The sequence below is a fragment of the Coffea eugenioides genome, chromosome 1 (genome assembly GCF_003713205.1).
Source record: "Coffea eugenioides isolate CCC68of chromosome 1, Ceug_1.0, whole genome shotgun sequence".
Taxonomy (NCBI): domain Eukaryota; kingdom Viridiplantae; phylum Streptophyta; class Magnoliopsida; order Gentianales; family Rubiaceae; genus Coffea; species Coffea eugenioides.
In genome coordinates, this window is record NC_040035.1 from 1528083 (window position 1) to 1543040 (window position 14958).

General features: G+C 34.2%; 1 protein-coding gene and 1 long non-coding RNA gene across 2 annotated transcripts; both read right to left on the bottom strand.

The window, feature by feature from the left end:
* Window positions 1-1314: 1314 nt before the first annotated feature.
* On the bottom strand, window positions 1315-6253 carry LOC113764889 (probable ribosome biogenesis protein RLP24). The gene is made up of 5 exons (XM_027308934.1): window positions 6180-6253; window positions 5112-5218; window positions 2160-2273; window positions 1904-2040; window positions 1315-1801 (listed from the first exon to the last, which is right to left on the bottom strand). Exons 2-5 carry the CDS (start codon window positions 5190-5192, stop codon window positions 1630-1632), a joined length of 504 nt encoding a protein of 167 aa, XP_027164735.1. The 5' UTR covers window positions 5193-5218; window positions 6180-6253; the 3' UTR covers window positions 1315-1629.
* A 2120-nt stretch (window positions 6254-8373) lies between these two features.
* On the bottom strand, window positions 8374-10751 carry LOC113781615. Its single transcript, XR_003469645.1, has 2 exons — window positions 10710-10751; window positions 8374-8858 (listed from the first exon to the last, which is right to left on the bottom strand). It is a non-coding gene; the product is annotated as an uncharacterized LOC113781615 (long non-coding RNA).
* Window positions 10752-14958: the final 4207 nt, after the last annotated feature.

Sequence of the window (14958 nt, forward strand, 5' to 3'; positions counted from 1 at the left end):
AATTTTTCAATATGTAGGCAATGAATATAATTCAAACTTTTTATTAAATATTCACTTTCGACAAAGAACACAAATTAATAACACTAGTGATTAAGGCACGTACGCTGTGTGTATCTGCAAACAATAAAAATTGTATTCATTTGTGAAAAGGTTTTTTTCAATTTTAGTATTCTGAAAACTAATTTGTTAGAGATTTTCAAGAAACAATATGAAATTGAATTATTTACTTCTTCATCGACCAACTAAATCACGTACGTGGAAAAATCAATCTGGATCCTCGATCCCCTCTCAGAAATCATCCACATCCCTTTATCAGTCCAAAACTTCATCTTTACTCATTTTTACCTCTAGCAACCTTTCCCTTCAACAAGTACCTCAAATCACAATTAACAACTTTTGAGTTAGATCAAGAGAAATTCCTAAATCAGAATATGTATATAGGAGTTTAGATTGATAGATTTGATTACAGCTTTGAAACTTTTTCAAATCCCTCTAAATTTTGTGTAGATGACTTGGGAGATATTTAGATTTGTAATCAACGTACACATAAATTACTGTCGTGCATAAATAGTCAATGAATACAAAATTTAAATATTTCTCATTAACGCAGTTCTCATATTTATAGCAAGATTCAAACGCACTTTTGAAAATGAGCAATCTGTCCTTATTAAATGAATCAACTTGTATTATATTAGTGAACCAACTAATCATGGTTTGCTAAATTATATTAATGATTGGGCATCGCACACGGTTAGGTCCAAATCTCTAATGGAACTTTGGATTATATGATAGGACCAAGGAACCGAAGTAAACCGCAACCTCTTTAGAAAAGTACTACTAATTTTAAATTGATAAATGATAATATGATATATTCATCAATTATAAACTCATATACCTTCGTGATACCTTCGAAATAGAGAAAGAAACACAATCCACAAATTTGACAGGTCAAAATTATGTTCCAATTTTCTTTTTTTTCCCTTATAATTATTGGATTTATTGCATTTTTAGTTTTTTTTTTAAAAAAAAAGGCAATAATGAGTAGTTGCTTTACTACGAAGGACACTCACAAAAACATAGAGTTATCTTACATTCTCTCAATATATTATAAGGATTATATTGAGAAAAAGAAAAAAGAACAAACTACATTCAAGAAGGAAATAGAATCAAATATTAGTTTTGGTAAGTGGAAATATGTAAAAGGAATTTATTATTCTGTAAATAATTAAACCAATATTCAATTTGGTCGTGCTTAGTGTACCATAAAGAGTAGGGATTGTAGGCATGAAAAAATTTATCCAAGGAATGGATATTTGTAGATCAATGATTTTGAAAATATCACGTCTGCAAATAAAACTAGGACGCTATTCTCTCATAGTAAACTTGGATAGCTATTTATAAAAGCTATTGATATCCATACAACACTTTTAATCAATAAAATTTTCTTTTAATTGATCTCAAGAATGATACCACAAAACGTAATACTTGCGCAGTGCAATGCACATACGCTCACACTAGTTCTAATAAAAACTCCAATGGCTACAAAACTAATCCAGCTTGGACCTCTTGAACCTTCATCTGCCACACTTGGTAAGATTTTGGCTTGAGAAGGATGCAATTGTGGTAACGTTACTCTTCCATTCGATTTTCTTCTGATTGCTGTTGGGAAACCTTGACCTTGATCTTTGGCAATGTGAGAGATGGCTCCTGTTGGAGTAGAGATGGAGCTTTGACCATGTGGATGCTCTGTTCCAGTTCCTTTGCTGCCTCTCTCTGCTCCATGGTTTTCTTTCCCCTCATCCTGCCAGTGTGTAAACAGAGGTTAGAATGGTTTTTAGCAACATGGAGCAAAAGGCAGAACCTGATTTTGCAGTATGATGAATGCACAAGCAGATGAAAGAACCTCATCGTATGATGTCTGGCCTCCCTATCAACTCTGACTTTATCAATCTTCTTAATGGCTTTCAAGGTGTTCTCCGTGACATTCCTGTCATATCTCTCCGGCCTATTTCGTTTTCTCTCAAATTCAAATGTTGAATCCTACAAATTTTTGCATTGCATCAACAAAAGAACACCGTAGCATTAATGAAGCTAAAGAAAAGGGTAATATAAGAAAAGTGGGCCAAGCGAAATAAGATTACAGAACTAATTTTGCTCACCTGAGTCATGTCCTTTCCATGCAACCGCCTATAAGCCTTGGTCCATTTGACTTTGCGAGGATTCCTCTTCATCTTGAAGTTTTTGTGGCACTTTGATCTACAAAATCTGAAGATCTGCAAATGAATAACCTTTAAGAAGTCTAGTGGTTATATTGTAAATGCAATCTATAAAAAATGTCAAGGACAAGTAATGTAGAGGCAAAGAGAATAGCAATTTAAGAGCCAGATTTAATTTAGCATGCTCCAACAGATGCACAACCTATACAAATCTCGCATCAGTTAGGTGAAGCACATTTGCCAAATTAGCCTTAAAGGACTCTTGTACACTGCAACATATTTAACTAATTCAGGATAGCAGAGTCAGCGCATCATATTTCCATTGCCCGGAGAAACATGCAGTAGCCTTTTTTATTGTGGCTCTCACTGGTCGACATTTCGTCTATTTTTATTGCTATTGCCCCCATCAAGAACAACCATTCCAACTACAGTCATGCACATGAAGGTGTGTCTATACATCTTGATATCAAAATTTTGATCTGGGCATCTGAGAACATAAGTTGCTGCTGTAGATGCCATAGAATTTAATGCAGTTTCTTAGCTGAATCAAGAAGACAAAATGACAAATGGGGAGTGAACAGGAATGGGGAAAAAAAAAGTAGTTTCATATCGAGAAGACAAAAATAAAAAAATCTCAACTTTATCTAGGGGTCTCAAATTTCGAAAGCAAGACATTTAATATAAACAAGAAGAAACTGAAAATAAGGAACTTCACAATTTACTAGTGGTTGCTTCTACTACATGCAAGTTCAGTTCAAATATATATATACATGCTTCCGGGAATTAGTAGTTTACACTTAATAAAACATTTATATAAATTTGATTAACATACCGAAGACATATATATCATAAGTGTTCCAATCTTAACACTCTCATAGCAACCAATCAGGGAATCCATTGCTTAACATTACAGGTTTTGGCAATTAAAGGTGTTTTAATAAGTTTGTAATGTTGGCGATCTGATATCCAATTTCAATCATATTAGGAAGCTTATTTTGTACAGGCTAGCTTTGTTTATGAGTCCTATATTCTAGAATTGGCAATTAAAATATTCGGCTACAATAGAAAGAGACTTGGTATCCGCAGCAGACATAACTCTTCTCACGTTAATATGATTCATTCTTAGAAAACTTGATTAAGATATGACTGATCCAATGTAGCCTTGGGTTGGTACGGCAAACTATGTCTAGGAGAGATTCCGATAGTTGTCTTCCTTTTGTCCTTTTTTCAATTTCAGACGGTTCAAATTACAATTGATCATAATGTTGTTGAACCATAGTGCTAAAATTAGACAACACCCTGCATTTGATGCCTCATAAAGCACACAACTCTAGTTACTTATCGTTTTACTAGCCATCAGTCATCTCTTATTATTTGCATGTTTATACAGTTTCCCAAGACCAGCCACAAATGAGTTGGAACACAAGTAAAAATGAGAACCACCACCAAAATGAGACCAATAAGGTTACTGGCAAATTCAATAAGATATATAAAATCACCAAGGTTTTAAACATTAAAATGCATGAGCAAGTAGAATTGCTAACAAGTTTGAACACACTTATTTCACTTTTTAGAACTATCTCTATCCTATCGATTTGGCCTCAATATCAGTTAGCATTGGGAAGCATACCTAGCACAAATGAATCAATCCACTAGACCATTCTGTGGAGAATATATGAGAAGAAATTTATCCTACCTTTGCATCTTAAAATTCGATGCAGTTTCTTAGCTGAATCAAGAAAACAAAATGACAAACAAGAAATTGATGGACAGTCAACTGGAATGAGAAAAACTAGTCTCATATCAAGAAGACAAAAAATAGAAAATCTCAACCTTTATTTAAAGGTCTTAAATTTCCAAAGCATGACATTTAACAGAAACAAGGAGAAACTGAAAATGAGGAATTTCACAATTTTTTAATGGTTATGACTACTATATGCAAGTTCAGTTCAATATATATACATGCTTCTGGGAATTAGTAGTTTATATTTATTAAAAAATTTATGCAGATTTCATTAACATAATAAAGATAGTCATATTATAAAGTGTCCCAATCTTGACAGTCTCATGGTCTAGCCCTCACTCATGGAATCCATCACTTAATATTATTAGGTTTTTAGCACTTAAAGGTGCATTAAAAAAATGTTTGCAACATTGGCTATCTGATATCCAATATCAATCCTATTAGGAGATTAGCTTTGTTTATATAGGTCTATCTTCTAGAATTGGAGATTAGAAATATTAGGCTACAGTCCAAAGAGACTAGGTATACATACCAATTATAACTCTTCCCACGTTAATCTGATTCAATCTTAGAAAATTTGATTAAGATAAGACTGATCCTATTTTGCCTTGGGTTGGGACAGTGAATGTTTCTAGGAGAGATTCTGAGAGGTTTCTTCCTTTTGTTCTTTTTTTTTTTTTCTTTTTTCCGATTTCTGGCAGTTCAAATTATAATTGATCACAAAGCTGTTGAACCTAGTGCTAAAATTAGACAACATCCTGCATTTGATGCCCCACACAAGCACACAACTGTAGTCACTTTAGACACATGCTCCCATGATTTTACTAACCATCATCTCTTATCATTTGCACATTTATTTCAAGATGAGTCACAAATGAGTTGAGAAGAAGCACCACCACCAACATGAGAGAAATAAGTTCCTGGCAAATTCAATAAGCTACATCCAATCTCTCAGGTTTTGAAATTAAAATGCATGATCAAGTAGAATTGCTAACAAGTTGAAGCCCACTTCTTTCTTTTTTTTTAAAAACTTTCTCTACACTATCGATTTGGCCTCAAAATCAATTTAGCACTGGAAAGCAAACCTTGCTCAAATAAATGAATTCACTAGACCATTCTGTGGAGAACATATGAGAAGAAATTTATCCTACCTTTGCGTCATTCCGAACAAATTGTATACCATGTCCTGGATATACAGTAGAAGAGCAGAACCAACACTTTTCCAACCTCATTATGTCTTTCTATTAAGGTTAGGATCCTGAAAGACAAAGCAAATGATACATGATTGTTGAAAAGAATAAACTCAGCTATTGATTTTACCATGAATGGGCTGTAATCCTACAACAGCAACCATGTTTATCTTAGCTGAAATATTTTTGCAGACAATTTGAAAAGAATCCAAACAAACCACAACAGATGAACCAGAACAATAAAAAAGCTCACATCCTTCCGCCCCCTCCCCCCCCCCCCGGCCAGGCTCAGTCCCCTGCCCCAGGAAGGGGGGAAACGTGCATCAACCATATTGTTGACAGTTCTATTGCAATAGAAAGACATCATTTTTGAAAACGTGCATCCATTGATTGTCATCACACTACCCTATTCCCACTGTTTCAAACACGTGGCTCACATAGACAAAAACAACCAAAAATCCCCCTCATAATTCTTCTTTCCTGCAAATAGGATTAAATTTATCATTTTTTTGTCGTTCCTGATACGTCCCATTCAGAGGGAAGTATATGTTGAGCTTTCAACAATTACAGATGGTTATTCCGCAAGATATTCATCAACATTGGATTAAGACAAAGAAGAGTTATTTTTGCCTTTCGTCAATCAATTTTCAGTAATCTTAGTCTTACTTCTTGCTTTCATTTTCTTCTAAAAATCCTAACTTTTTCAAGTATAACAGAAAGACAAGAACAGGAAACACTGGTCTGGCTATTCCTGAAACATTCTTCAATGATGCAAAAATTGGCTGACCCATTAGCCACGGTAATATGATATATAGTACTAAACATCAAATACCTAAGAATTACGGACAAAACCAAATTTAAACAGATTAATGTGAACTGAAATTGCCATTCCCACATGTTAAGAATTTCTGCCTATTCACCAAGAACTTAATTACTGAATAAAAAGTAACCAAATTCAGAAAAATAAAGTATCGAAAACCCATTAATTTGAGGGCGAGAGGAAGAAAAGATGAAGGAAGGGTAGCATACCTGAGATCAGGCGGTGGTGGGAGCCGCGAAGAGGCACCGGCGGCGGCGGGGTTTGCTGGAGGGTATGGTTCCGCAACTTACGACTTGATTTATAAGTGGAGATTTTTCGGTCAACTGTAAGGTAAAAGTGAAGAAGATTTTCACACTTGGTCCCTAGAGAATGAAAATTTGAAACTATTCACTCAAAACTTTAGAGATTCAAATATTTATCTGTGTAGATTTCTTATCTAATACTATCTAGTCCTCTTTTCAAGAGATTGTTCCAGGCCAAGTGAGGGTTCTGCCAGCACATAAGGAAAAAAAGGGTATAGGGTTCTAATTAGTTGTGAACTAAGCATCATTGTGGATCATATAGAATATAAAATATTATTTGAGTGATTGAACTCAGGTACGGATACTCGTTGATATGTGAAACGAATAAAGATTAAAAAGTAGCTGACTTGCAAGGTGAATTAGATCAGTCAAATGGTGCACTGGGTGGTATCCGACCCATGTTCACTCCTACATATAATTAAATGAATTTTGAAAAACAAAAGTCTTAGTTTGGCTTTTAAAATGGCAAACAAAAATGTTTTTGCATATTGACTTTGTGAGTGGGTTCAATTCATTTTGTAACACTCATGAATGCCAAACTTACACTAGGCTAAACGAGTGTACGAATATCCTTAATTGCTTATGGAGGCAAAAATATTCTTAATTAAATATAGAGGCAAAATTATATTGGTAAAATTAAATTAGATGTATTCATTTAGTTGCACTAGATGTATTCATTTAGTTTCTAAATTGCATTAAACCTTTACCGAGTTGTACATGACTGTATACCAAATAAGGTGATAATTATATTGGTAAAATTGTTAACACTAAATTAGTTAATTCAAATTGAATTAAGTTTCTTCATTTGTTTATCAAGTTTGGGTTATCGATAAAATTTAGCAAATTTTAAACATTAAACAACAGCAAGTTATCTTGATTAGTTGTAAATTTTAGTTATAACCAACAAAATGAAAACAAAAGCTTTTAATTGTCTACTGAACCAGCTTGTTTTTGTTGTTCCATGTAATTAAATAATAATAATAATAATAATATCACCTATACAATATACAATGCATGAGTAATGGCAATTGATGTTAACATTTTTTGTCGTCTTTTGAACTTTCAATTTTATCCTTACAAAAATTAATTTTTATTTTAATCACCTAGTCATATTTTACCAATATAACTACTTAGTATTGTAACTACCAAATCACCATAATCATATAAACCAAAATTCTTCCATGAAAATTTTATATAAATTTTTTGTATGTAACAAACAAAATCTATACAAACTTGATTCATTTCAATTGCTTCCTAATTGCACACACATTTGGGTGTACCTTAACATTAGTAATTTCTGTCGCTTATCCGAAAATAAAGAAGTTTTGGAGTTTGAGGTACTTAGTTAAGAACAGTTTGGCGAGCGCACTAAAAAATAAAGGGCTCTGTATTTTTTTTTTTTTTTTTGACGAAATGGTAGGATTGTATTATTGAGACAAAAGTATTTACATGTGAGCAGAGGCTCGAATCTTACAATGTGCCATTAGCACAACAAATTGGGATTAACCCATTCCACATCTTGGTAAACGCTCAATGCTTGAGCACTAAACTGAAAACTTAGATCATTCCTATTAACTACTCCTAGGTAGAAGCAGCATTTGTTAAACATAGTACTCAGCTTTTGGATGTCATGTATCAATGTTGTTATCCATGCATTCGTTGATTTTGCCCCTTGAATTTGCTATAGGAGATTTTGACAGGAACTCCAATGTTGACTAGGCTGCATCCCTCTTCCCCTGCCTTGATTAGATCAAGCTTAACTCCTTCAGAAAGATGTTGAATTTGATTCTCACTTGCTCTTTCTCTCATTGGCCATCGCATTAGATCCTGTACTCTTCCGTCCTCTGCCACAATGCCATACCCTACAGCCTTTGCTTCTTTTCTCCATTGTATAGCTATCCTCAGATGCACTCCAGTTGATATAATATCAGCATTTTGACTAGCATTTTGGACATTGTGTTGCTGTGGTACTATTGTTTTGCCTATGCTACAAATCCTAGCTTTCCTTGCTGCATTGTCAAATTCCATCCAAGCATTACAGGCTTTAGTTATCACTCAAGATGGATCCTGTAATTTGCTGTTGAACTTCTTCTCATTCCTGCTTCTCCATATTTGCCACAAGGTGTAGGCCGTGAGACCTATATGATCTTTCCCTTGAACCCTGTGTCTTGCTTCGGTTACTGATGGCCACCAGTTTTTGAAGTTTCCTGTCAAGTTTTTAATTCCATTCCATTGCACTGGAGCCAACTTCCATATCTCTTTAGCTCTGCTGCAATCTAGCAACATATGTTCCAGTGTTTCCATTTCCTCTCCAGAACTTGAACATATTAGATCTCGAATCTTCACCCTTCCTTCGGTCCTTTCCAAATGAACAGTTTAATTTTGTGACTAATGTCTAAGCTCCAAAGTACCTTCCAAGCTTGTTGGTTTATTGATCTCTTCCTTGCCTCTGCCTCTTCTGCCCATTACTGTTTTATATCCGGATTGCACTGTGCATTCTCCCATCTTGCACTCTCTCTTCCTTTACCTCCAGCGCTGATGCTTGTATTCAGCAACACAGTAAATCTCACTCCTACTCCGAAACTCCTACATCATTTCATGTATACAATTACAGTGAAAAACTCCCCCACAATATATTTTAAAAATGAATAAAATAGAAATTTTTATTAACAAATACTAAAATATTAGGAATATGTATGTAATTTCATTATTATATATATATATATATATATATATATATATATACTAGTAATAGTTCACGTGCTTTGCACATGATTGTAATGTCGCGCCCCACTTTTCGAACTGAGTGTGTGTGTGATGTGCGGTGTGTAATGTGTGAACGTGTGCAAAGTGAAAAGTAAAAGGCCATGGGACTTAGAATGCGACGATTTGGCCAAGTGAAGTTCAAAAGGGTTTTTTGTATCAAAAATGGAGTCGCCACTTGGTATAGAGTTAGGGTGTACCAAGTCACCCAAAAATGATTTTTGTTTTTGAATAATAAAAAAAGTAAATAAACCCTTTTTGAGAACTTTTGGGTCTACGTAACCAAAAGAGGGATCGGGGGTCACATTTGACGAAGGGGAAGGCAAGGATAAAAAATCCAAGGCACCCCTTCGACCTAGCCAAGGCTAGTTGCGTGACTTAAACCAATTTTTCCTAATTTTTCTACCCAAGGTATGTATCGCGTATTGGATATGTCTATATGAATGCAAAAACCTAGACCTAGGGGGACATGGGGGAAATTTCTCTTCAAAGGTTGAGCGGTGCCAATCACATTAATTGTGAAGCCCAACAATGATCCTTTCGGAGAGGTCACACCTAAACCTAAATGACGTGAAAAATGAGTGGAATGCATGTCATGTGAAAGTGTGAGTTTGTGTGAAGTGAGAAAAATGATAAAAGTAATAAGATATAAGTGAAGGTGTGCAAATGTAGATGAAAGTATTCGTGTGCGAGTGAAGATAAAAATGTTCATGTGCAAGTGAAAATAAAAAAGTGTTCGTGTGCAAGTGAAGATAAAAAGTGTTCGTGTGCAAGTGAAGGTGATAAAAAGGTGCATGTGTGCAAATGAGACAAAAGTGAAAGTGTAATGATAGAGTGGATTGAGAATGCATGAGCCTAGGGAATTCATGCATATTGGGACGGGGAGACCTAAATCGTAACTTGATTTTTCCTTTGATTAGAAGGCGAAACTAGCGTGCTAAGGCTATCGAGTAGCCACACTCGCTCGTTTCCCTTATCGGAAGGGGACACTCAAGCAAAATGAACCCTATAGCTAGTATGGGATGCGAAACCTAAAATGAGGGGAAAGGGGTTCGAGGATCATGCCAAATGATAAATCTAAAGGAAATGCGTGATATGTGGTGAACAAGCAAATAATGCATTAATGAAAAACAAAGGGAAAATCCTATTGGGTCTAGCGTTGGACTAGCCCTTTCTATGAATTCCTAATGAAAAAAAAAAAGCCACAACTAGCATTAGGCTAGTGTGGTGACGTACATTCATCCATTCCATTCATTCATGGTTATGAAAGCAAGTAGACATGCCAAAACGCTCGTAAGCACGTAGCACGTAGCACTTAGCATGCTCGACTAGATGCAAGAGCCTACTAAAGCAATTTAACATGTAACAACAAAAACAAGCAACCAAGGGGAAAGGGAAATGGACCAGATGCTCTCCGAGCACTATCTATTACAAGCCAAGAGGTGTACACATACCCCATAAAAACATAAAGGGAAAGGGGAAATGGACCAGATGCTCTCCGAGCCCTATCTATTACAAGCCAAGAGGTGTACACATACCCCATAAAACTTAAATAAAAGTGAAAGCAAGTAAATGCACGCATGGAGGTAAGGAAAGCAACGTAGACATGCATATTCACATAACACGTAGGAGCACGTAAGGTCAAATGTAGTGCAAATGAGGGATAGAGTGTACCTCCCTTGAAATTGGGCCCCAATGAAGTAAAATCACTTATTTATCCTCCAAAATAAAAGAAATGGTCAAGGTACCAATTTATTTGCCAAAATTAAAGAAAACATGCAAAGACGGGCTTGCATGGTCATAAAGCTCTTAAATTCATGCATGAAGTGCAATTTAAACAAAGCATGGTAGTTAATTGAAACAAAACAAGCCATGAAGTTGTAGAGTTAAAATTTATCAAGGACCAAATTGATGAAATTATTTAATTGATTGGGTCCTAGTGGAACAAGGGGAGACTTGGGGGGTCAAAGTGCAATGTTAGAAAACTTTGGCATGCATGCATACGTACGAAATAAGATTTTCTGCAATGAACATCTTCTTGGCATTAACAACTGCTAGCTGCCTTTCTAATTCATACACAAATTCTAAACAACTTTAGCTAACCTTTTCACTTATCCAAACTTTGGATTAAACAACCAAACAATCAAGTTCCACATCTAACAAGCAAAACATGGATGGAAACTATACAAACACTCATGAATCCTTTATGCAAGATAGAAGAAGATTGCTGCAATTTGGAAGCTTTTGTAAAGGGTGGGATTTTTGGCAACAAATCTAGTTGTGACTTTCCTTTCCAAAACGCAAATTTCAGACCCAAGGCTTTGTTTAAAACAGAAAAAGTTAACCAAGATCATAATGCGGAACTAAGCCACAAGGTCCGAAAATTTGACAACAAACAAGTAAAAGCATAGCCAAAAACTGATGCAAATTTTTTTGGATAAACTTTCATGCAAAATAATCCAGCTACCTATTTCTATGTGACCAACAAACATTCAGTTCCAACTCAAATATGTTTAGACCCAAACGCCCAAAACCAATCTAGACATCATGACAACCATTTCAACATTCGAACAAACCAAAAAAACTTAGAAGAAAATCACGCAAAGGCTGGAAAATTCTGGGCAAACGTTTCGGCACTTCAAACCAGTTTTTCAAACATAAACCAACCAATTATCATACAATCTTTCTATCTTGTAACATGACACCTGTGGATTCTAACATCAAGATGGTCGGACAAACCAAGCAAAAATCTGAGCAAACTCAGTAAACAATCCTACAACAAGAAGAAAGAAAAATTCTCGACAGCCAATGAACATGAGGAATTCCAGCAACCTTGTGCGAATAACAAAGCTTTAACACGGAGAAAGATTCAAATACCGAGCTCACACTAGACTCCAAAAATACACAGCCAAGATACTATGTAAGAGAGAAACAGAGCAAGAGGAAAGAAAAAGGTTCCAAATCCACTCCAACTTATATTTGTTGCTGCCATTTTATTTCCTAACTCAAGTTTTCAATCAAATTTTGATCGAAATTTCCTAACCGAACATGCAGATTCTGAACCAAACAAACAAGTATAGAACTTCACCATCTAACAAGACAAACATAAAAAAAACCTATGCAAAAGTTTGCAAAGAAATTTATGCATTTAGCAAATCCCAGCCACGGTATTTTTCATCTCCATCAGGCCATCCAGATTTTTGATTCAAACAATAGCAGCCGGCATCGCAACAACATTTCAACATTTCTAACAAGACTCTTGTAATCTACGGACAGGGAAATAAAATGAAAGGTACTACCTTTAATCTTCTAAAAGGCGGACTGAAGTGTGATGATCAGAAGACAAATTCTTGCCCAGCTTCACTTAATCTTCAGTTTCACGTAGCCAAACCCCCTGATGCTCTCCTTCTTTCTGTCCAGTTCCTCGGTCCCTCCAGGCTTAGCTGCTGCCAAATCCTTCGCTCTCAAACCCCCGGTTTCGCTCCCCTCAGCTCTCCCTCTTGTTCCTTTGCTGTTTTTCTATCTCCTAGCTGTCTACTTTCATCCCCCCTCAAAACCTAGCCGCCAGTTTCTTCCCCAAACTCTCTGGTTCTCTCCCTCGGTCCCCTTCTCCAGCTCTCTCTTTCGGCTGCTGCTCTATCGTCCCTGCCTCCTTTGTTTTTCACAGCCCAGCCATCATCTAGTCCTCTCTGCGTTTCCCCCCCGTTTTCTAGCCGTCACTCCCCAGCCTTTTCTTTTGCTGTTTTTTCCTTTCCTCCCCGTCAGCTCCTCTCTCCGTGGTCTCCTCTCCGTAGCCTTTTTCTATCTTCACCCCCAAAAAACTCTCCCTCGCGGCTGCCTGCCCTCTTTCTATTTATATGGGAGCCCCAACCCTAAAACAATCTCTCCATATTTGCAGCCAAAGGGGCTGCCCAGCCCTTTGTTTGCAAGCTGCGGCAATACGCAGCTTGCAAGCCGCGTTTTACTTTTTTTTTTTTTTTTTTTTTTTTTAACTTAATAAATACAGAATATAAATAGTAATAATATAACAAAACGACAAAACCATGTAAAAATAATGAGAATGAAAACAAATAAATAAAAAAAACAAACTAAATAAATAAAAACAACAAAAATGTCCATTTTTCAAATTTTCTTCATTTTTCCCTTTTTCTCTTCTTTTTCTTTCAAAATAACTTAATAAAAATAACCAAAGTGCAAAAAGGTTGAATTCAAAGAAATAAACATATTTTTGTGAACAAATTTCCCTTTATCTTTTTTTTTATGATTTTTCTTTCTTTTCCTCTTTTTCTTTTTTTCTTTCAAGAAAGCATTGAATAAAAACAAAATGACTAAAACATATTTTTGATGTTTTTTCTTTTCTTTCTTTTTTTTTCTTTTTCAACAAATTCTATGATAAAACTTAAAAATAAAAATAAAACTGGAAACTAAAAATTAAAAATGAACACGACAAATAAAAAACTAAAAATGCAATTACACCAAAAATTTGGTGTCTACATGTAATATCTTAAAAAATATTATTCTTTAGATACTAAAAATTTTTTATGAAAATTTGATCATCAACATCATAATATAGTGCATTTTTATGTTATTTATTTTTTTAAGCTAGTTACTTTTAAAAATTTTATTAAATGAAAAGAGATCGAAAACATTCCAATGTAATTGACATTTCCTTTAGGATTGAATTTGGAATCATGTACTAAACACTTTTTGATTTATTGTTTGAACTCTAACATTTCAAATATTGATAACATCATGTTTTACCAAAATTATTGTATATTCATGATTCTATTGCATATAAACCATAATCATTGTAATTTTTTATAAACAAAGAATATAATTAAGTTAGAAAAATAAATGAATATACATGTAATTTTAAATTCTTTGTATTATGTTGATTCTATTTTTATCAATAATGGAGTATAAATGATTCATGATGAAAAGTTTTTTTGGCTTGTATATTCTGACAATGGAAAGTTTATAGATAGAGATAGTTAGAGTTTTTCTATTTTCCTTTTTTTTATTCATATCTTTAGCACAATCCAATGCAAAGCAAAAGCAACAAGTCTACTTTTTTCATATGAGCACAATATTTTTGGTTTTAGTATTAGTTTTTTTGATGATCATGGAATTGGAATGAGAATTGTGGCTAATTAACAATTTTAATATTAATTTTTTGTATATTGCAGTATTGTATTTTTTAATTGCCAATTTTTAATCTATAACCGCCATCATTATTATCAATTATTGGAATGCACTAAATGTCTAATTACAATTGTCACCATAAATAAAATTTCCTTAATTTTAAAGTTTTTCATTTCATAACCGTTTCCATTATTAGCTAATATTGCAATACCATAAATATATGTAATCATTAGAAAAAATAAGGGTATTTGGGCATCACTAAAAACAATTTGGATAACATTTTCATTTTATCATTTTTCATTGTAACTTTACTCTTATTATAATTCTTATTTTATCATTGGAAATGGCTTCTGCCTTGATAGATAGATTTGGTTTGCTCAAACCAATACAAATGAAGCATTACATATTATTGTCAATAATAATGTTTGTCTTTCCTTGGATATAAGTGATTTGAATATTGTCTTTGGTATTATTTGAATTGTATTCTAAATTTTTTAATTCATTTGCTATTTACTTTATGTCATTTTATGAATAGTTTTCAATTTTTCTTGTTTTAATCGATTGCTGTTAATGATAATAGTGGTTTGTATATTGCTATTTCAGATTTCTTTTTCCCAATTTAATACTACTATTTCAGTTATAAATATGTCATCATTTTTTGTATATTGAAATTCTATTAAGTGCAATATGAAAAATTCTTTCTATTGGCAAAAAGTGCATAATTGTAAAATTTGCTCGTGATATTTGTATGAAGATATACAGATGAACAAATGTTCTCTTG